Below are 22348 nucleotides of genomic sequence, written 5' to 3'. Positions count from 1 at the left end.
GCATTGGGAGAATTGGGAGAGTTTAGGGGAATTTTGTCACCTTTATACATATACAGATTCCTCCAAAAATGTACATGCACTTCAGGAAAAGAAAAACGTATAAATATTTTAATACTAAATTTATTGAGACATCATGATACTAACACAAGTTACTTTTGGCCTCTACAATAACAAGGTATGCTCAAAGTGGTGGCCATTAGCTTCCAGACATTTGTGAACTGCTGCTTGGATAACCAAGGGGTCAAGTGTCCATTTAGATTCTCTATGTGCATTTTCAATTTCTTCTCTAAGTGCAGGCAGTGTAGTGGGCTTTCTGCCCAACAGGCAGTGTAGTGGGCTTTCTTACACAACATTCTCTACAGTCCCTCGTACCTATATCTATATCTATCATCATCTATATCTATCATCATCTATATCTCTATCATCTATATCTATTTCATGTCTATATATCTATATCATCTATACCTATCTATAGAGAAAAAGGCAGAGAGACAGACAGTACATATATATGTTATATATATTATATGTATAATGTATATTATATGTATTTTATGGTGCTGAGTGTTGAGGTAGGTATTACAGCTACATAGAAGTCTTTACATGTTAACTTAATTTTAGATTTTCCCTAATATAGAAGTGCATCTCATTTATACATTAACAAAATGCTTATTTAGTCAAAGCCAACAGATACAGATCAAGTTTTAAGTGGCAGGGCTGAATGCTACCAAATAAAAAGAACAAAGATGCCAAAATTTTGATCATTTTATATCTCTAAGGTCCATATGAATACATACTGTATAAAAGAAAATGCTTCTTGCCTACTTTGCATACCTTAAGTTTATATAATCTGAACATTATAAACTTCTTAAAAGAAGCTCAGACTTTCAGCATATTTCATCTTCAGATGTATACACATCTGTAGTCTCAGGTATGAGAATATACATATTATAGATATGGACTCTATAAACAACTTTATTGGCTTAACCAGTTTTGGAAACTGAGTTTTTAATGTTAAGATTTAAACGAAATCATCAAAAAATTGTAAAGACAACTCACAGAGTGGGAAAAAATTAGCCAGTTGTTCTTTAGACAAACGAATTCTATGTAGAACATATAAAGAATTGAAAAAAAACAGACTCCCCAAATGCAAGACCCAATCCAAAAACGGACATCTGAGATGAACACACACTTCTCAGATGAAGAAATACAAGTTGTAAGTAAATATATGAAAAAATATTCAACATCAGTGGTCATTTGAGAAATGCAAATTAAAACAACACTGAGATTCCATCTCACCCCAGAAAGAATGGCTATCATCAAGAAATCAACCAATAACAAATGCTGGGGCAGCTGTGGTGAAAAAGAACCATTCTTTACTGTTGATGGTACTGTAGACTGGTACAGCCACTGTGGAAATCAGCGTGGAGATTCCTCAAGAAACTAGGATTAGTGGCCCCATTCAGTGCAGCTCTTTCCCTTCTGGGTATTTTCCCAGAATTAAAAACAGTGTACCACTGTGATATATGGGCACCCATGTTTATGGCACCACGATTTGTCATAATTAAATCTTGGAAACAACACAAATGCCCATCAACCGAGGAATGCATTCAAAAGATATAGCATTTTTATACAGTGCTGTACTATTCAGCCATAAAGAAGGATAAACGGGGACTTTTATGGTTGAATGGATGCAACTTTAGACCATACTCATCAGTGAAATAAACCAGACTCACATGAGTAAGCAATGTGTTTTTTCCCTTGTGTGAGAAATTGAAAGAGTGAATGAGGTCTAAAATGTACAACAGATATTATGAAATGGGAACAAATTTTTCAAAAGGAAAAAGGATCTAGGATGGGTGAAAAGGGAAAGGAAAGTGTGGAAGGGGAAAAATGCAATTCAGTTATACTATTAGTGTCTCTTACATCATTAAAAGGGAAGGTTTATGCTAATATCAATTGCAGAAAATTTTATGCCCATATCTTGTACCCTGAACAACTACTTTAAAGGTAACAATATGTAATAACTATTATTATTGTGTTATTATTTTATTATGAAATTTTGTTTTATCTTTTTTCCAGGAAATAAAAATTTATAAAAAGAAAACTATTGTTTTAAACAAAAAACTTTTAATTATACCTAACAAATATGTATAAGTGGTGAAGCTCTGCATCAATTCCAATGCTGTTTTCTTTTTATTACTTGCTACTGTCTTTGATTGTTTGATCAATCTTACATTCTTATGTCTGGTGGACTGAACAACTGCTTCGAAGATAACAGTATATAATGTAACCATTGTTAATTCCTATCATTTTGTTTTGAGGTCACGTATCATTTTTGGTTTTTTTGTGTTGTTTTGATTTTGTCTTCATTGTTGTTTTGTTAGTTTTTTTAATTTTTAAAATGAAAAATAAAAATAAAATGTTAATAACATCTATTGGGATGGAGCCCAGTAAGGCTGAGAAAAATCAAAGAAACCAACCATCATTGGGAAAAACTGAAGCAAATTGGTTCAGGCAGCTGCTTTTGCAGGCAGAGGGAAGTTTTATCCTCTGCCCCAAATCCATTATCTTCATATAAACTTTAAAAGCCAAGAATATGTGGATTTATATTTAGTAACTGATAAGTCAGACATTGCTACGAACATTTATAAACATTAGTTCCATTTATATTGACTGGTTTCTCATTTTAACAATTATTCTAGACTACTCAGAACCAAAACATAGCATAGTTAACATTTATATATATATATACATATATATGTGTATATATATATATATATATATATATATATATATACACACACACACATATATATATGTGTATATATATACCAAAGGGACCTATAAGTTGTTTAAAGAACTTTTGGAGAACTTTAAAGAACTTTTGGAGAGATTTTTTTAAAAGAAAATCTGGAGATGTCATTGAGTAACAATAGAGAACATACAATTTTAGTTGTGGAGACCAAGTTGAGGCTGAATCAAACAAGATAGAAAGAGGGAGCAAGTTGATATTGGAGGAGCAACACACTGAGACCCCAGAAGAGTACTGTTAGGAACTGTAGAGCTGGAGCAGATGACTCTAGGACTAAGAACGGTAATGGCACACATACCATGGACAGTCACAGAGGGATGAACTGGAGCTTTTGTCATTGGCATGGGGGAAGAAGGTAGTGGGGGTTCTGAACACAGCCCTGCTGGCATGCGTGCATCTTTAAGATGTGGTCAAGTGGGATTGTTTGTCCCCTTTACTCTTCCCAGTCCAGTTTGGGGCTGCTGATTGGAGAAGAGGAGAGAGAAAGTGGACTCTTGCTAGGCTCACCAAGTCATGGAGTCACCCATCACCTTTCAGTCCCAGTATATCAGGAGAAAACACAGGCAGCATGCTTTTACCCTCCTCCTCCTATGTGGTATTGTTGCCCATAGAGGAGGAAAGACCAGTGAGATTTGGGCCTTTGTAGATCCAATAGCTCAGCCATAATTTATTTTCCTCTTCCCCTTTGATTAGCATCACCACACAGGTGGGACCCACAGGAGGGCTCCTTCTCTCCTTACCCAAGCAGAACAGTAGTAACTGTAGTCTAGAGCCATGAGAAAACTCATGCACCAGTTCATTCCCTTCATCCTTCCTATCCCTCCTGCTAATTACTATTATAAAAAATTAAAGAATTTGAGTTTCCTGACATGCAAAAGCCTCATAGTGGGAAAGGAGAAAGAAGAAGGGGAATGAGGTCTTCTGGGGGGTGGAAAGAAAAAGATAAAGGAAAAGCAGTGGGATCCTTCTTGGTTTGTGTACATAGTCTACCAGATTCCAAGCATAGCATCAACTATCACCTAAATGGCCACTTGAATGTGCGTGGCTTAGGATATTTCCCAGCCACTCACAAAGAGGAACAATGGCATTAAGCAGACGGAACTTTTTCCCTTCTGTTTTGAGGTGAGATGAGGGAGCAAAAGAGAGAGGGAGTGAGATGGAATGAAAGGTAGAGAGAGAGGGTGGGAAGAGAAGGAGGGAGGGAGGAAGACAGAGAGAGAGAGAACTAAAAGAGCAGCTTAGAGGACCTCTTTTCATCTAGTGTTTATTTGTATCTTGTACTTTAAGTTTTTAAAATCTGGCCAGTTGGGTCATCCTGCCTGGAACTTTGAACTTTGAGGATGGAATGCAAAAACACAAGCACAATGAGGAAGTAGTCTACAGTGAGAGCAATGGTCAGTAGTCTCATGATAGTGAGGTGTTTAATGCCCAAAAGGGTGTGCAGGAGCCCCTGCCAGACTGCTCTGACCATCTCCTTGGCCACTGTTCCCCTGTTGTAGCCACATGTTTCCTATTTGTATTCATAGACTGTTTTTTCAAAATTCCCGTTGATTTTGTGAGGTAATTGATCACCTTCTGGAGCGAGCAGCCTTTTCTACATAAGGTAACCAAAGTTTTTGCTTTGTTATCTACCTTCCCCACTAAAATGTAGGCTCCACCAGGGCAGGAGTTCTTGTTCTCTTTTGTTCAATGATGTAACCCAAGTACCTAAGGAGTGAGTGGTTTTCATCAGCTGAGCAAGTCAATGAGGTTTAGAAATTGAATAAATACAGCTATGAGCAATTTTCAGAGTGGAGTTGGGAGTACATAGAATTTGGAGTTATGTTAAGAGCAACAAGGAAAGCAAGTTTACCAGAAGAGATGCGAGTGAGGAGAGGTGTATTTTATATCTCAGTAAGTGTCTAGCACAGTATCCAGTGAATGTTACATTCAACAGCCTTGACTTCCATCTTGACTTTATTTGAGGTGGAGGGGGTGAAGGTGAAAGTAAATCACAAGGGAATTTATTTTTAACTTTATTTTCGTCAATACCAGGACAAAGACAAAAGAACAACTAATGACAAATAAGAGTTTGGGATAGAGAAAAACCAGAACAAAGGTGATTTAATTAACTATAAACATGCAGGTTTTTGCCTAAATCATGGTCAGCACATTGCTCTTCTACTTACTATACAGGACATGCAGTTGACCCTCCTTGAGCTATGGACCTGTTGTGGTAGTAAGAGTGCTTTCTATTACAATTGGGAGAATTTGGGGGAGTGAGCAGGTGAGTGCGCCATACAGCTCAGCTTTCTAATGAGTCTTTTCTTGACCAATAGTAAGGAATACTCAGCGGGCCACAAAGCAAATCTTATAAAATGGGGGGATGTTGGCAAAGCCTGATGCCTGAGGAGAAATATCAATCTCAGCAGGCGGCACCAGAGAACAGAAGGAGAAGCTCTGAATGATGGAGGTGAAGTAGATGAAGAGTTCCATGCGGGCCAAACTCTCCCCCAGACAGATACGCTTTCCTGGGGATACAGAAAAGGTTGGAAAGATGGGTCACACCTACAAGATGAAGAAGATGTGAGGTCTTGCTGACCTGACCACCCCACTGAGCCACAGCTGCTTGATCATCTCAGATCACGACCATATCTACTTTATAGGGTCATTATCAAGACTCAGGGAGTTCTGACAATTAGCTTTCATCTAGGATCTGCATTTAGAGGATATCAACACATGGCAGCTATTTATTTGATGGTTCAGATTCCACTGAATCCAAGGTAAAATGGTTCTAAAGGATCCATGAATTTCAAAGCTGTTTCAATTCCTCATTTCAATTCCTCAAAGGTTTTTCAAATGCTTATTATCTCCCAGACATTGATGAGAGAAAAAGAAAATGAAAGTGTATGTTTAAATAGTGCCTGTTGTGTGTTAAGAAACTTTTCAAAAGTATTGAGAGACTAATCTCCATTTCACAGATTGGAGCTGAAATAATTTACTCTGATTCCAAGTTCCACATGGCTTCCACTTAAAATCCCATTACTCTAAGACAGTGATGGTGAACCTTGCAGAGACTAGTGCCTGAACTGCAACCCCAAACCCATTCACTTATCACAAAGTGCCAACACTGCAATTAATCCTAAATACTGAGGTTTTAGTTTAGAAAAAACAATTCATACATTAACATGTTTTGTCTTAAAAATAAAAAGCAATTAACACATGTGTCATAAATTTGCCACCACTGCTCTAAAATCATGGGTCCTGAACTTACTGGAGTAAATATGCCCTACTGCTTGCAAGGCATTCCCAAACTCTAAATGGTTTGCATACTTTTAAATGTTTGCAAAAGAATTTTTAAATGCCATTTTTGATCTGTGAAATTAAAACAAATTTCAGTGTTGATAAGTAAATTTTGTTGGGTTATATACAAGATAATTCATTTAATTGTTGTCAATGCCTGTTTTCATAGCACAATGGTAGAGATGAATAGTTCAGACAAGGATCATATGGCTAACAAAAGCTAAACTATTTTGTATCTTTTTCTAACAGAAAAATTTCTGATCCCTTGCTTTATGCTGTTCTAACAGGTTTTTTTCCCTAAGTATTAGAGTCAGTGATTCTAATATCTCCTGATACTGGAATTTTAGGATTTTGTGATTCTATGACATTGCCTGCAACTTCTCCATTCTGATTTGGACTTAAAGAGATGGCTATAGCACTTACTTGGGTGGTGGGGACAATTAGAGCACAGAAACCTACCAGAAGAAAAGGGTATAAAGGCTTCATTCTTCTTGAAGCGTCCTTGCTCATCCAAGAAATGTTGAGGATAGAAGGTATCTGGGTAGCGGAAGTGTTTGGCCTCTTGCAGAGCTGAACCAATTAAGGGGTACACATCTGTACCCTGGAATGAAGATGGGAGTAATTAGGGGGAAATTAGTGTTGGATAAAAGCGGTGGAAAGAAAAACAGTAGAGGGAAAAAATGAAGGAATGGACACAAGTGTGCAAACCCACCTTGGGGAGGAAGTATCCTCTGAAATGAGTGTCCCGGGTGACGACATGTGGAACACCCTTGGGCACAATGTTTGTCATTCTCAGTATCTCATGGATGACAGCCTCTGTGTAGGGCATCTTAGACTGGTCATTCATACTTGGGACCCGGTGTGATCCAATTACCTGGCTAATTTCTTCATAGACCTTGGCTAGATCAGAAAACATAGCAGAAATTTAAGAAATGCTTTAAGAAGAGAAAAGATGCTATACCACCGGTTTTAAAAATGCAAAAAAGAGTCATGTAGCTAGGCATGGTGGCTCATGCCTGTAATCCCAGCACTCAAGAGACTGAGGCAGGGGCATTGCTGAGTTTAAGGCCAGCATGGGCTACACAGTGAGTTCAAAGCTTTCCTGAACTGCATGGTGAGACCCTGTCTCAAAAAACAAGCAAAGAAAATGAGAGAGAAAGTCCTGCACCCTGGAATACAAAGAATGCAACCCTAAAAACTGGAAAAGGCTAAGAATTAGACTAAACCTTGGTTTCAGCCTAACAAAAGCCTTCTGAATATCTGGCCTCAGTATTGTAAGATAATAAACCTATGTTTTTAAAAATACTAAGTTTCAGCAGCTGTAGGAAACAAATGCAGTCACCAAGTCAAAGATTAAATTAGTGGCTTCCTGTGTCAGACATTTCAATATGACATATCCTAAAGTTCTGAAGGGTTAAGAGTCAGAGCTGTGGGATTATAATTTGCAACATGATGTCTTCCTTCCTGAGAGGAGTGAGAGGTAACTGATTAGTAGTTCGTGGTGAACACTGACCTTGGACATCAGGATACTTCATTAGCAGCAGGATTCCGTAACGTAGTGTAGAGCTCACTGATTCTGTGCCAGCAAAGAAGAGGTTGAGAGTGGTGGTGATCAAATTCTGGGTGTTGAATTCTGTGTTGGGATTATTTTTTTCCTGAAAGCAAAGGAGATAGTAAATAGAATCACCCTCTTATGTCTTTATTTTCTTATGTTCTCTCTGTCTCTAGGGTAGAGATTTGTGAAAATACAATAGATGAGTAAACCAAGTCAGGAGAGGAAATAATCAAAGCAAATTCTCGATGCAGGAGTGTGCCTGGTGTGTTAGAGGAACAGCAAGGCAGAGGCCAGTATGGTTGGCATGGGTGAACAAAGAGCAGAATGGGATGAGAAGAAAATAGAATCACATGTAAAGTTTGAAAATTGGGGTATAATTTTAAATCACCAAGTGCTAAATTTCTCTAATAAAAAACATAAATTTCTAAATCTTCAAAATTCTAAGAGTCCTTGGTGCAGATAGATTAAGTTTCTAAATATCAATATTTCTAAGGCCTTAAACTTTTAACACATTTAAGGACTAAGGTAAGTTTCTTAGAAGGCTTGTTCTACCTTTGTGCAAATGTAAGTCTCTGGCATAAATAATTGGGAAGCTGTAACATTTTAAGTTTCCATTTTGCTAAAATTTCTAGATTCAAAGTCTGTTTTAGGGGCTGGGGATTTAGCTCAGCGGCAAAAGCACCTGCCTGGCAAGTGCAAGGTCGTGAGTTCGGTTCCCGGTATCGGAGAAAAACCAAAACAAACAAACAAACAAAAAAACAAAGTCTGTTTTAGAGCTAGAAAATGTGAGATACACACATACACATACACTAGAGTATTATTCAGCCATAGTGCAGAAGGAAATCCTGTAACTTGCAGCTAACTGGATGGACCTGGAGGATATTATGTTAAGTTCAATAAGCCAGACACAGAAGGACAAATACTGCAATTCACTTTTATACGGACAAGCTAAAAATCTACCCAAAAGTAGAATAGTGATTACCAGAGAATGGTATACATGTATTCAGGGCATACTGAGTGCATGTATAAAAACACATTAATTATTGCCTAGTAATGCATACAATTGATAAATGTTAATAAAAAGAAATGTTTTATTTCATCAATCTTAAACAGTTTGTGTGTAAGAGTTTACAGCATCACAATTTCTATATCTCATCTATTGATAAAAGTTAAACATGTGAAATAATATTTGCTCTTTTTCCCCAAACATTGGTAAATGGGTTGAAATCTGCAAACATTAGGGATTGAAGAGTTGAGAGAAATGGATTAGAGGTAGAAGATCAGGTACCTGCTGCATCTTGATGAGGAAATAGTCAATGAAGTCCCTAGGGTTTTGGGGATCAAAAGATGCTTCGTTGATCTTGACCTTTTGTACAATGAAGTCTTTGAGCTCCTCTATCAAGTTGTACAGGTACTTTTGTTTTCCTGGTAAATACTGCATAATTCCTGAGTACATGTCATAGAGCTGTGGGGAATAGGCAAAGGAGATTTATCAGTGATTGGCGCCAGGGACCAAGTGAGCTATCTGGAATCAGAGACTTGGGCTCCAAATCCAGTGCTGGTTCTGAGAACTGGATATAGACCTTTGCTTCTTGGAGTCTCTTGCACATTGACAGTTGCCTCCCAGGGTTGTGGGAAGGATTAAGGGAGATATAGGAAAGTGCTTAGTTAATGGGTAGAGAAAACACCAGTGGTCACCTGTGCCCAGGGGCGGCTCATCTCAATGAAAGATTCATTGAACATACGCAGCAAAGCCTGGAACTGCTTGTCCTCATAGTCGAACCGGCTTCCAAAAACAATAGAACTGATGACGTTGGAGACAGTGCGGCTCAGGAAGAAGGTGGGTTCAATGGGGGCACCTATGTGATGGAAATTGTCTAAATTGAAGGCCATAGTTAGAAATACAAGGTGTGGAATCTTTCAGTAGTGAATTTAACCACTAGATCTACTGTGTAATAACATGTGTAAGTTACTTCGTTTTTGTGTTTGAGTCTACATTGCCCAATCTGCAGAATGGTTAAGAAACCCCAGCTTACAAGTTCATGAAAATTCAATATAATTATCTATGTAAAATTCTTAGCACAGTGCCTGATGTATAATAAACACTCAAGCAATACTGGTGGAACATAGTCATTATTGTTGTTAGTGTTACTTAAATATGTTTGTGGTAGAGGGGCAGATTTGGGATAAAATATAATAGTAACAAATATATTTCAAAAAAAAAAGAAGGCTATCTAGGTTCCACCTAGATCTACCAATAATTCCATTTGGGTGACTGAGAAAATCCTTCCTTAGGCTTCAGTTGTACTATCTGCCAAATGGGATGCTGGTCACTAAGTGGATTTAGGAACAGTTTCTCCAGAACAATGCACATACTCACAAGTATATAATTTTAGAAACAATTCTGGCATATGTAGCCATTCAGAGCCTTTACATAGGTCCTGTAAACTATCCATAGAGTCTAGAAAAGAGACTTCTGATTTAAATAAATATATCTCCATTTCTACATTTTTGCTATTTGTTTCTGTATTTCCCTGACCCTGTGTCTTTTCTCTGTAAACTCCATTAGTTCCAGACCTTACTTTTTGGGGGAAACTGGTCTCCTTTAAAGATATAATAAAAATCAATAAGGAGTTTCAGAGTTGCAAGATGAAAAATTTTTAAAGAGTTTTTTGACAATAAGGTAAATATACTTAACACTACCAGAATATTTGTTTAAAAATGGTGAAGATGGTACATTTCATGTTATTTTATATAGCACAATAAAAATGTATAAACACAGTGAAATTTGATCCTGTCTGCAAAAAAAGATAGACTCATACAATTAAACATTAACTGTTTGATTAAGATCAAACAACTAAACATTAACTGTTCCTTTCAATAAACCAGTAGAAATTAGTAGTACAACTACTTCAGCTATCTTGTGTGTGTGTGTGTATATACACACACACACATATTTTCCTTTTTTTTCTTTTCTCTTTTCCCTTATTCCAGTTGTTCTTTCCTTTTCACAATATCTATTGTATCTTTCAGATTTTATTTACTCTTTCAGGTTCTTATACTAGGGAGGCAATATAATGTTTACACATGTGAGTCTCATTTATTTCACTTATGAGGAACAGTTACTGTTTAGTTGTTTGATCAGTCTTACATGCCTATGTGTGGTTATCTGAGTAACACTTTGAAGCTAGCAATATATAATATAACAACCATTATTAATTTCCTATCACCTTGTTCTGAAGTTCTGTATTGTTTTTATGTTTTGTTTATATCTTTGTTTTTGTTATTTTGTTTTTGTTCTTTTCTCTTTAAAATAAAATTTAAAAATCCACATGAAATTTCATGGGCTCACAGCCTCCACCAATTAAAGTTTCTAATCAAGTGTAATCAAAAGGATTAACGACTTTTTTCCATGTTCATTTTCAATATGGAAATTTGCTGGAAAGCTCAGTGAATCCTTACCATTTTTTGTCCTTCCTCGTTCAGAACTTTCTTCCATGAAGGCACATCATCTCATGACTAAGCTTTCTATAACTAACCAGTTACCTACTCTCCCTCCCCCACGTGGCCCTCATACCCTTGGTCTTCCGAAGTTCCTGCAGTAGGAAGCCTGCCTCCTCCTGGATACGTTCCTCAATGCTCCGCTTTCCCATCCCAAAGTCCCGTAGAATAGTCAAGGAAAATCGTCGAAGAATCTTCCATCGCTCTCCACTGGCCATAGCCACACCTGTCAGGATTTCAATGTCAGGCTCCTGCCTGCCCCTCCCCCACGCCTGCTGTACTCAAGTCTGTGCTATACAAAGATGGACTGTGAAAAGTTTTTACTCTAAAGAAAGCACCTCTCAAACATCCAGAATGGGGACAATAAGATTCTCTCCTGAAGGATCCTCAGAATCAGGCTAAGAATGACCAGGAGAGATTGAGGAGAGTTTCTTACAGAACAGTGAGCTAGGTGGATAACTCCATGAATTCATAAAAGGGGGAGGAGGTATGGGTAGAATGCCTGGGATGGAGATATTAAGTCTGTTTTCTGTATACCACTTGGATTTTCTAGACATGTGAATATGTATACACAGAAGCTCACACTTATGTATCAATATACCTACACAAAAAGTTATCATATCGTAAGACACATTTAGAAATTACCTGATATGTGACTTGGTAAAGAATTTGGAAATTTAGTCCTTTCTGATCATTTCTACTGTTGTCATCATTACTTACCATAACCTTGGAAGTTTCGATCTATTGAAGGTATTTCTCCACGTCCACTGAAATCATCTCCTTGGTCTACCAGAGCCTCCTTCAATGTATCATATCCACATAAAACAACTACTGGCCGGGGACCCATGTATATAGTGAACACTGAACCATATTTCTTGGAGAGCTGGGAGTGAAGAAAAACACCAGAGGAGGGGGTGCGTTGCAGTATGATGTATAAATCAGTCAAGGACTCAAGAACGTGGAGACTTCAGGGGTACAAATGCGGGAAGGACATATAAAGGTAAATTCTCTGCTTGGAAGGATTACTGAGGAGAAGACATGAAAATCTTGACTTCTGTGATCCTGAACAAGAATCACTCCTATACCTGTAAGTCTTAGTTTCCTCAGCTATAAAATGATGGGTCTAGATTAGATGAAATCCAAGACCCACACTGCTTTCTCTAAACTGCTAAATTTTTAGAATCTTAAGATTTCATGATATAATTCCTCAAAATTCTAAGACAATCCATGTACAAGTCCCTGTGCTTAAAGATATGAATCCAAAGTCCTGGAATTGTGACAGTTTTATTCCAAGCTCTAAGAATTTGTTTCCAAGATTTTAAGAACTGGAGTTTTAAAATTCTAAGATTACAAGCTGTTTCCATAAGTCTGTGTTTTAGAAGTAAAAAATACAACTGGCTATAGGATTAGTTGCTTTCAGCCCTAAGAGAAGAGGTAGACAGACTCACCTTCATTAAAGATTGATAAGTCTCATCAAAGCCTACTTGGAGCACGTTCCCTAGGAAAGGGATTGGTGTGGGACCTGGGGGTAGCTTTCCCCCCTTGTTGGTTCTTTTCCAGGCAATGAGGATGATCAGGCAAGACAAGCAGAGTGCCAAAAAGATGGTGAAGGCCCCTTGCAGCTCCATGGTTCCAAGTCGAAGGATTGTGTCCTGGGCTCTAGATCTCACTTAAATAGTTCTAGAAGACCACCTGACACAGAAATGTGAACACTCTGATATTCTAGTTTTCCAAGTGTTGCTGCCATCAGGAAAGAGAATGCTTTATCTGGTGGTGGTTATGTAACCTATAATCTCCACCTGAGTATTGAATTCACCCGGGGAAAATCTACACAGGCCATTATCATTTCTTCAGATTTTAAACTCCTACTTCTCTCTCAGTTCAACCGCTGGTTGTACATTTTTTGTGAGGTGTGGGAGGCAGCTGTATATCTTGCTCAGTTACTGAATTTAAGATTCAGATAATCTAGGTTCAAATTTCAACTCCGTTTTTCTTCATTGGATAAGTCATCTGATCTATGGACCTCCCTTTTCCCATTTTTAAGTAGGGTAATCATGCTGTTTTAGAAAGTCTTGATCAGTTACAGAGATGACTCCCTTGTTGATCCTCTAGTTGGAGATACATCTACTTAGTTCTTTAATAAAGATGAAATTTTAGGATAGCAAGAGAAATAATGAGTTGAAAGCATTTGTATAACAATTTGTATTCTACTCAAGATAATATTAAGCAATAATCAAATGTTACTTGTGTTGGTTTGTCAAAACTTACCTTGTGTACATGTATGTATGTAGTAGGTAAGTGTGTGCATGTGTGTGCTTTCTATGCCCAAGGCAGACACCACCAATGAACGGAGCCTCTGTCTCTAGAGGAAAACATCACCTCTAGAGACATTGCCTAGTGAGTGTTTTCCTCAATAATCTAAGTAAGTGATTCTTAATATTTTTAAAACCTCATAGCTTCAAATCTCCTTTTCTTTCCTGATACAAAATCCTGGGTATTATATCCTATCTGTGTATATTAATAAACAAAAGCAAATATTCTCCCCACATTCTCAGACTTGAAAATTGAACTCGTTGGGTTATCTGCAGGTTTTGATCATTGGATTTGGCCCACTGAGCTGAGGTGTCCTGTGTCCAGGAAGAGTGGTAGAAATTCTGGGAAGACTGAACTGTTCATGCACTACCTTCTGGGCCTTAGATCAGCTGCCTGAATATCTTGCATAGAGTAGAGACTCAGCAAAAGTCTACCTCTTTTCACCCTCTACTTTTTCCTTTCCCTCTTATTCTGATCCTCCATACTTCACACAGAATGCACACACACACACACACATACACACACACACACACACACACACACACATATACACATACACACACATTCGAAGTAGTTTGTCCTACGGTGCAGTGTATGTGCGTGTGTGATGGTGGTAGGTGTAAGTCTGGTCTTCCCATTCAGACAAGAAAGAAGACCAAAAGTAGCCTTAACACACCTCTTTCACCATCTCACCTCGAAAATAGGAAGTTAAGAGTGGAAACACTTGAACTAAAAAGGGGAAGCAAATGAAAGAGGAATAATGATTTCAGAGAGCCAAAAACAGAGCAACAGAGAAAGTATGGGGTAGGCCATACCAAGTATCCTGTGACAGAGATAGAGAGCAAAACTGAGAGAAACAAAGAGAAAATAGAGATGCAGAGAGACAGAAGCACACTTAGCTAAAATTAGACCTAGAGATGAAAGAAAAAGAGACAGAGACAGACAGAGACACAGAGACAGACAGAGACACAGAGAAAGCATTTTCAAGGAGTCAAGAAAATATCAATGAAGACAGAAACAAAAGAAAATTCAAATAAAAAGTCAGGGAGATAGGATCATCAAAAAAACACAGAAAAGAGTTACAGTAAAATGAAGATTCAGGCTGGGTGAGGTGGTGCACGCCTGTAATCCCAGCACTTGGGAGGCTGAGGCAGGAGGATCACTGTGAGTTCCAGGCCAGCCTGAACTGCATAGTGAGACACCCTATCTCAAAAAGACTGGAAAAAAAAGGAGGTTCAGAGTGAGGAAGTGACATAGCTGAGAAGTGAAACAAGGGGAATCTCTCTCTCTCTCTCTTTCTCTCTCTCTCTCCCTCTCCAAAACCAACAACACAGATGGGAAAAATACAAATGGATTAAAAGCTAGAGATGCAGACACAAGACAGGGAAATCTAGGTCTAAGTGAAATAGAAAGTGATTTGGGCTCCATAGAGTGCATGAAATGGAACCTGACATTTTATGCCTATTCACACATTCCTCTTTCTGAGACTAAGAAATGCTGTGATACTACCAGAAAAGTCTCTTTTTGTTAAGTGTTTTCTTTGTGCCAGGCACTGATCTGTGCACTTGACAAACTGACATCTTTTAATTCAACCACCCATCTTATGAAGTATGTTATGTGCTCAGAAATGATTCAAGTGGATGGGGCTGATAGCTCAACAGCAAAAGTGCCTGCCTGGCAAGCACAAGGTCCTAAGTTTGATTCCCAGTCCAAAGAAATAAAGAAGGAAATGATTCAAGTCACCTTAAAGCAAGGGTTCACAGAACCTGGGGCTGCTGGAGGTACTTAAGAATTCCATGGGACATCCTCAACAGGTGTGCACAGTCTGGGAACATGTTGCCTACCAGGAGAAAACACATTCAGATGTTCCGAGTGCTTGGAAGGATAGCCCTTACTGCTTGCTACTGGTTTGACAGCTCAATCTACATATGACTTACAAAAGGTTACATTTCAAAGGCACCTAGAAGTCCCTTGATATTTATTTTCCCTTCTTAACATAATAATAGAATTCTATCTAGCCAGGTGGCTATCCAGAATAAAGACTGTGTTTCTAGTTCCCTTATAGCTGAATGGAGCCATGTACCCAAGTTCTCTGACCAATGACATGAAAGCAGAAGTGGTGTATGCAACTTCCACCTTATGCTTCTAAAGGAAAAGGCCAGGATTTCTTTCTGGACATTTCAGGCTGGAGATAACAGAGGCAACACCCTAGGAAGAAGAAGTAAAACTATGAAAGGAGCTTGGGACTTTTATGCCGCTGAACTACTTAGTCAACCTTGAATTGCTTACATGGAGTTATTAAGTGAAAAATAAATTTTTCATCTCACTTCAGCCCCATTAAAATGTTACTTTGGCTTTTTGTTACAGCATTTAATCTGTACCTAGGAAATTCTGTAAAGAGTAAATGACAGATGATAGATAGATAGATAGATAGATAGATAGATAGATGAAGATAGTTAATTGATAGATGATAGATAGATAGACAGGTAGATAGATAGATAGATTGATCTATCCTAGGCTTTTATAAAGAATGCTTTAAAATCATTGAACCAAATAAATATTTGTCCAGTTTCAGACATTTGCCTACTTTTTGCCATTGTCAGAGTGCCACTCACATATTTATTCAATGTTTCTTTAAATTGATTCCCCTTTTTAAGAATTTAAACTATTTTTGAAATTTAAATTAATTTAAGGTGGAAGCTTGATCTTTGTCCCTTTAAAAGAAAATTATTCATCTTGCAACATAATCAGAAAGTACCTCTATGTTAGTTTCCAATACTGCATAATAAAACTGCCCAAAACTTAGTGTCTTAAGATGAAAACAATAATTTGTTATTTCCCACAGTCTCCGTGTGTTGATGTAATTCAATCCATAATCTTTTCTACTCACTGTTTGCAGTCTTCTTCTTATTTATGCTTATGCCACTTTCCTTTGTGCATTTCCTCTCACTCTCAAACTCAGGCTTACAATTCTGAAAAGACACAGAGAAAAGACAAAATTCAAAACTCAAAAATTTTATTTTTTTTTATTTTAAAGAGAATTGAAAAAAGAACAATAGCAAATGGCCAACAACATAGACAAAAACAAAAACAAAAAAAAAGCAAAACCAATAAGAATGATACAGGGTTTCAGAACAAAATGATAAAGATTAACAGTGGTTATTATATTACATACTTTTATCTTCATCAGAGTTGGTCAGATTACCAGATGTAAGAATGCAAGATTGAGCAAACCATTAAAGACAATAAAAAAGAAAAAAATGATAAACTATACAGGGTTTCACCAAACAAGATGATAGGAAGTCAACAATGGTTGTTATGTTGCATATTGTTGTGTTCAAATTAGTTGTTCAGCTTACCAGATATAGGGCAAAAAAATAAATAAAATAAAAATGAAAAATTTATATAAATATGCAATGCACTCAACATTGTTATCTTCCAGTGAATCAAACATTTGCTGAGATGTCTCAGTTGTACTACATTAAATATAGTAACTATCAATAGTCTTAAGCCACATAAACAAAATGGGTTCCTCATTAAGAGACTAAAAAACCCAGTTGTGATTTTTAAAATCCAAAAGTACATACACAATGTATTTCTCTGTTATTGTTGATTCTGATGCAATCTGAATCACTCATATTAATTATAGCTTTTATCAAGGTCACTAACTTCGATTTTACAGAGTAAAGAGGGATGAGTGGATAACTGAGAACTGTGTATTCCACAATAGCTTTAGCAGAATAAGATAGAGTATAGATACAATATTATATAGCCCTGCACAACTCTTTTATACCTTTTCAAAGTGACAAACTAAAGATGTTCAATAGAGGAACTTTAAGTTAGCACATCTGCATAGTACGTAAAAACAAGAGGCAAATTTATAGAAATTTCAAATTAGCCTCAATAATCACTGTTGCAGGATTCTATCTTACTTAGACACTAGGAAGACAAATGCTACAAATCATAACTATGATTGAGAGAAAGTTTTTCAGGTCTTTGTGTGCAGGGGTCAGCTTTATGTGTCACTTGCAAGAGGTGACACTCCCCCAGCCTTTGAGGGTGTGGTATGTGGGGAACTGCTCAGACTGAGTCAAACCTTGAGGCATGTAAGGACACTTCTGGACAGCCCTGTGGACATGACCCCATTGTTAGTGCAGGTGCACAATGGGGCATAATTATATAACCATGACTTAGCATTGGACAACTACACATGCACCAATGAGACTAGCATGTAAGAATATAAATAAGTGATAACAACCTGTACAAGAATTATATAATAAAGACACAGGTGGCTCTTGTGCTCTGCTGTGCTCCATGCTGCCTGCTGTTGTTGCTGATGTCTTGTACACATGAGTCCTCACCCATGAAAATCTCCCTTGAACCTTCCAAGTGGGGCAGTGTGCCTCCTCTTGAATACATGATTTGTACCAAATGTCTTGATGTTTCTCCTGTACCTCAGGGCATGGCCCTGTATGCACCACTTCCTTTCTTGTTTCACAACAGCTAAACTCTCACCCGTGGCACTGTCATTTATGGCCCACTTCCTGCTGGGGGCCCCACTGTGTATGGACATCCCCCCAGTTTCCCTGTGCCCTCATCCATATGGGTGTGCTGCATTGCAATGTCCTAGAATATCATAATTTAGAGTATTAAATTTCTATATAAGAAGATATAATACAGCATTTGAAATCAAAGCAAGAGTACCAGGCCCTGCACTGATCCAGGATGACCCAGGAGAAAAGAACCCTGCTCCCTGCCAATGCCAGTGCCCACCTAGGCACTGAACTGAGCCAGGAGGGCCAAGGAACCAAGTGCCACATCCCAGCTAGTGCTGATGCCCACCTGGGCCCTATGCCCAGCTCCTGGGTTCTCCACATCCCAGGACAACAGAGGTAACAGCCAACAGACCTGATCAAAGAAAAGACCAACACCCAGAAGGAGAGTTTGGCTTCAGGACTCTAGTGTTACACTATCACAGAGACTGCATGAGAGACAGCCATAGGAGATAGACTTGGAGAGGGAAACAGCTAAACAGAGATCTCCTAGGATCTCCTGGGAGGCCTAGACTCAGGCCAGGAAGACCATAAGGTGTATATTCTATTGTAGGAGGCCAGGCTTGGTAAGTGTAATAGTCCAAGGAGGTTGTCCTGGAGAAGGCAACACTTAATATAGTGGCATGCTTGTGCTCTGGCACTGTTGCCTATATCTAGTAGAAATTAGTGGGCTGAAATACCACTAATTATAGGTCAATATATGGGTAAACTAATTGTCTTCACTTAAGTCATGGTCCTCTGTGTCATAGTTAAGGGATGAGTGGTTTCTAGGGTTTGCCAATATCCAGTTGACAAGTGATGCCATTACTGTCACTGAATTTACTACTATAACCAAAATAGCATAGAAATGGCTGGCAATTGGTTTTCTCTTTCTACCAATATGTGGACTGCCTATGGGTTATAAATAATACTGTGACTCACTCCCAAAGGATGGGGCATGGGGCTAAAGAATTTGCAAACCTCAGACCAGAAAAACATACTAAAAAGAGAAACATGAAAAGAAAGCAACAAATTGCCTTTAAAACTCCCATCTCCCCCAAAACCTGGTTCAGTAGGCATTAAGGGGGAAGAAATCATAAACTACAGAGAAAATAGCCCTGAAATTGTACCAAAGCAGATAAAAGAGTTCAATAATGTTCTCAGTGATTTTAAACAAGATGTAACTAATCAGATAAGGACCCTAATGGAAAAAGGATCAGCAAGTCTAAACACTATTAAACAGCTAGTGGAGCAAAAGAAAAAGATGCAAAGCATGAGTGGTCAGCATAGAAAAGAATGAGAGTCCATAAAAAAGGTCCATACATAAATTTGGGAGATCAAAAACTTGATTGAAAATATGGGTAGCAGAAGTGATTAATGTGGTGGCAGTATCAGACCTAGAGGACAAGGTTGAGGTCAGTGATCAATTAATGAAAGATAACTTAAAAACAGCAAGGGGATGTGAAAAATGGATCCAACAACTCCTACATGACTGAGAGAGAAGTTTGGAGAAGCCAGGCACGTGGATTGTCTGCAGAAAACTGCAAGGAGGGAGCAGAGTGGGCCCAAGACAGAAGCCCTGGGAGCTACAACAACCAGAACTGCCACAGGGTTGGAGACATACAAACCCTTTGGAGCTCACAATTTGCCACAGATTGCCTCAGATTTTCCACTTTGAACTATAGGACTTAATGTTTGCCCTGCTGGATTTTGGACTTGCTTTTGTCCCAATGCTTTGTATCCTCCTGTGTGTATCCTTTGGAATGGTAATGTTTATCTTGTGCTATTGAATGTTGGAAGTGTTTAATTTTGTTTTCATTTATACAGGGGCTCACAGCTAAGAGTTTGCCTTAGATCTTGGAGATTTGGACCTTTCAGCAACGCTGAAACTATTAGGACTTTGGCAACTCTTAGAGATGGACTAAACTGTCTTTTGCAAAAAGGGATTACAAGAGTCTTTGAGGGGCCAGGGGTGGAATGTCATTCTTCGTGTTTAGATGTCCACTCAAAGCCTCATGTGGCTGTGGGGCTGGCTTCTAGAGTTTATTATTAATTCATGGTCCAATACTAGCGTTGGGGTGAGTGCTATACCCACAGGTAGCTTCTATACAATATAAGGGAGGAAAAGAGGCTTGCTTTCTGCCACTCCTTCCTTTTGCTCTTGCTGCTTTTACTGTTTTATATCACCATGAACTGTTGTCCTCTGCCATGTGCCACCCTGCCTTGGAGCAGCCGAGTATGCACTGAAACCTCCACAAACTGTGAGCTAAATAAACATTTCCTTCCTTAATTCTAGGCATCAGGTATTTATCTCAGCAATGAGAGAAAAGTATCTAAGACACAGGCCAAGAAAGAGTCTCTCTGAAAGTCTCCTTAGTATACTGTATTTGCTGTGCTATATCTGCAAGGCCCCCATTGGAAGCAAACAAGTGCTAACTGCACATAAGTCCTGTAGCAATCCCCACTTGCATGACTTCTTAGGAATAATGAACAGGGGGGAATTCCATGGGCTAACAAGGGGCGGTAAATGTCCCCTTTCTTAGGGGATGAATAATTTGTTTTGACACCAATGATTTCCATATTTGCAACTTCTTATGTAGAGGCCATAGATTAACTCATACCAGCTCAGTAACTTTCCATTGAGTTTCATTTTGTTTGTTATCTCCTGATCTCTCTAACAAGCGCTACAAAATTGAAACCAGTATTTCAGCATTAGGTGTTTTTTTTCTGTGGCCAATTTGTATGGCCAATTTCAGCTTCCGGGCATCAGCACAGACTGAAAAAGATTCCAAGTGGTAAACATGTTGGGAGAGATAAAATCTTTTCTATGCTGCATAGTATGGAGGTTTTCACCCACACATTCCCAAACTTATAGGTCTACAAGTAGAAACATCAAATAAACATTTGAAAAAAATGTTTACATCACTTGTCATTCAAGATATGCAAATTACAACAATGCTAAGATTCCATCTCACTCCAGAAAGAACAGCTATTGTCAAGGAATCAACCAATAACAAACACTGGAATTAGCTGTGGAGAAAAAGAAGCCCTTCTCCACTGTTGGTGGGAGTGTAGACTGGTGAAACCACTGTGGATATCAGTGTGGAGAGTCCTCAAAAAACTAGGACTAGAGGTTCCATTTTACTCAGTTATTCCCCTTTTTGGTATCTTCCCAAATGAATTTAAAGCATCATGCCACAGCAATATATGAACACCCATATTTATAGCAACACAATTCATGATAGATAAATCTTGGAAACAGCCTAAATGCCCATCAAGTTATGAAGGAATAAAGAAGATATAGATTTTTTTTAATATAATGGAGTACTATTCTGCCATAAAGAAGGATAGTCAGTGGAAATGTAGACTGGTGCAACCACTGTGGCAATTAGTATTGAGATTCCTTTAAAAACTAGGATTAGAGTTCCCATTCAACCCAGCTATTCCCCTTCTGGGTATCTTCCCTGAAGAATTAAAAAAGTCACACCACAGTGAAACATGTACACCCATGTTTACAACAGCACAGTTTGGGAACAACCCCAAATGCACATCAACTAAGAAATGGATAAAAGAAAAAAATGTGTTTTTCTTACATAATTCAGTACTACTCAGCCATAAAGAAGGATAAACTGGAGACTTTTATAGGTAAATGGATGCAACTTGAGACCATACTCAGAAGTGAAATAAATCAGAATTGAAATAAATCAGAACCATATGTGTCAACATTGTGTCAACATGTTGTGTCAACATTTCTCACACTAGTGTGAGAAACAACACATAAATGGGATCCAAATTGTACAATAGATCTTGTGAACTGGGAAGAAACTTTTCAAAAGAAAAGACAAACTGTGGTGGAGGAAAGGGGAAAGGAAGAAAGGGAAAAATATATGTATACACAAGATAATTAATATAGTTCTATAGCTAGTTTCTCTTAGTTCTTTGAAAAGAATGTTTTGTGCTAATATTGTTTAGACAAGATATCATGCCTATATATTTATTTTTATTTTAACAAGAATAAAAAATAAAAAGCATTAAAACTTATACAGAATTTCAAAACAAGATGATAGGAAATCAACAATGGTTGTTATATTGCACATTGTTATCTTCAAAGTAATGTAAGAAACTGAAAGAGTAAATACAATCCAAAAGGTACAATAGATATTGTGAAAGAGAAACTGCCCAAAAGGAAAGAGCAACTGGGATGAAGAAGAGGAGAAAAGAAAGAAAGAAGGAAGGGAAAAATATATATGTACACATGCCTGTATCTTGTACTCTGATTAACTACTATGGAGGCAACAATATGCAATGACTGTATCAAGTATTGTAACTGTTCTACTAACCTGCGTTGAAACT

General features: G+C 38.0%; 1 protein-coding gene across 1 annotated transcript; it reads right to left on the bottom strand.

Annotated features, from left to right (window-relative positions):
* Positions 1 to 4814: 4814 nt before the first annotated feature.
* Positions 4815 to 13994, bottom strand: LOC102027246 (cytochrome P450 2G1-like). The gene is made up of 9 exons (XM_005414000.2): positions 12599 to 13994; positions 11871 to 12033; positions 11227 to 11376; positions 9348 to 9508; positions 8938 to 9114; positions 7608 to 7749; positions 6807 to 6994; positions 6554 to 6695; positions 4815 to 5322 (listed from the first exon to the last, which is right to left on the bottom strand). Exons 1-9 carry the CDS (start codon positions 12776 to 12778, stop codon positions 5141 to 5143), a joined length of 1485 nt encoding a protein of 494 aa, XP_005414057.1. The 5' UTR covers positions 12779 to 13994; the 3' UTR covers positions 4815 to 5140.
* Between the last annotated feature and the right edge of the window lie 8354 nt (positions 13995 to 22348).

Source organism: Chinchilla lanigera, unplaced genomic scaffold (assembly GCF_000276665.1).
Source record: "Chinchilla lanigera isolate Chin_1 unplaced genomic scaffold, ChiLan1.0 scaffold00177, whole genome shotgun sequence".
Classification (NCBI taxonomy): domain Eukaryota; kingdom Metazoa; phylum Chordata; class Mammalia; order Rodentia; family Chinchillidae; genus Chinchilla; species Chinchilla lanigera.
This window is presented reverse-complemented; position numbering and strand designations above follow the sequence as displayed.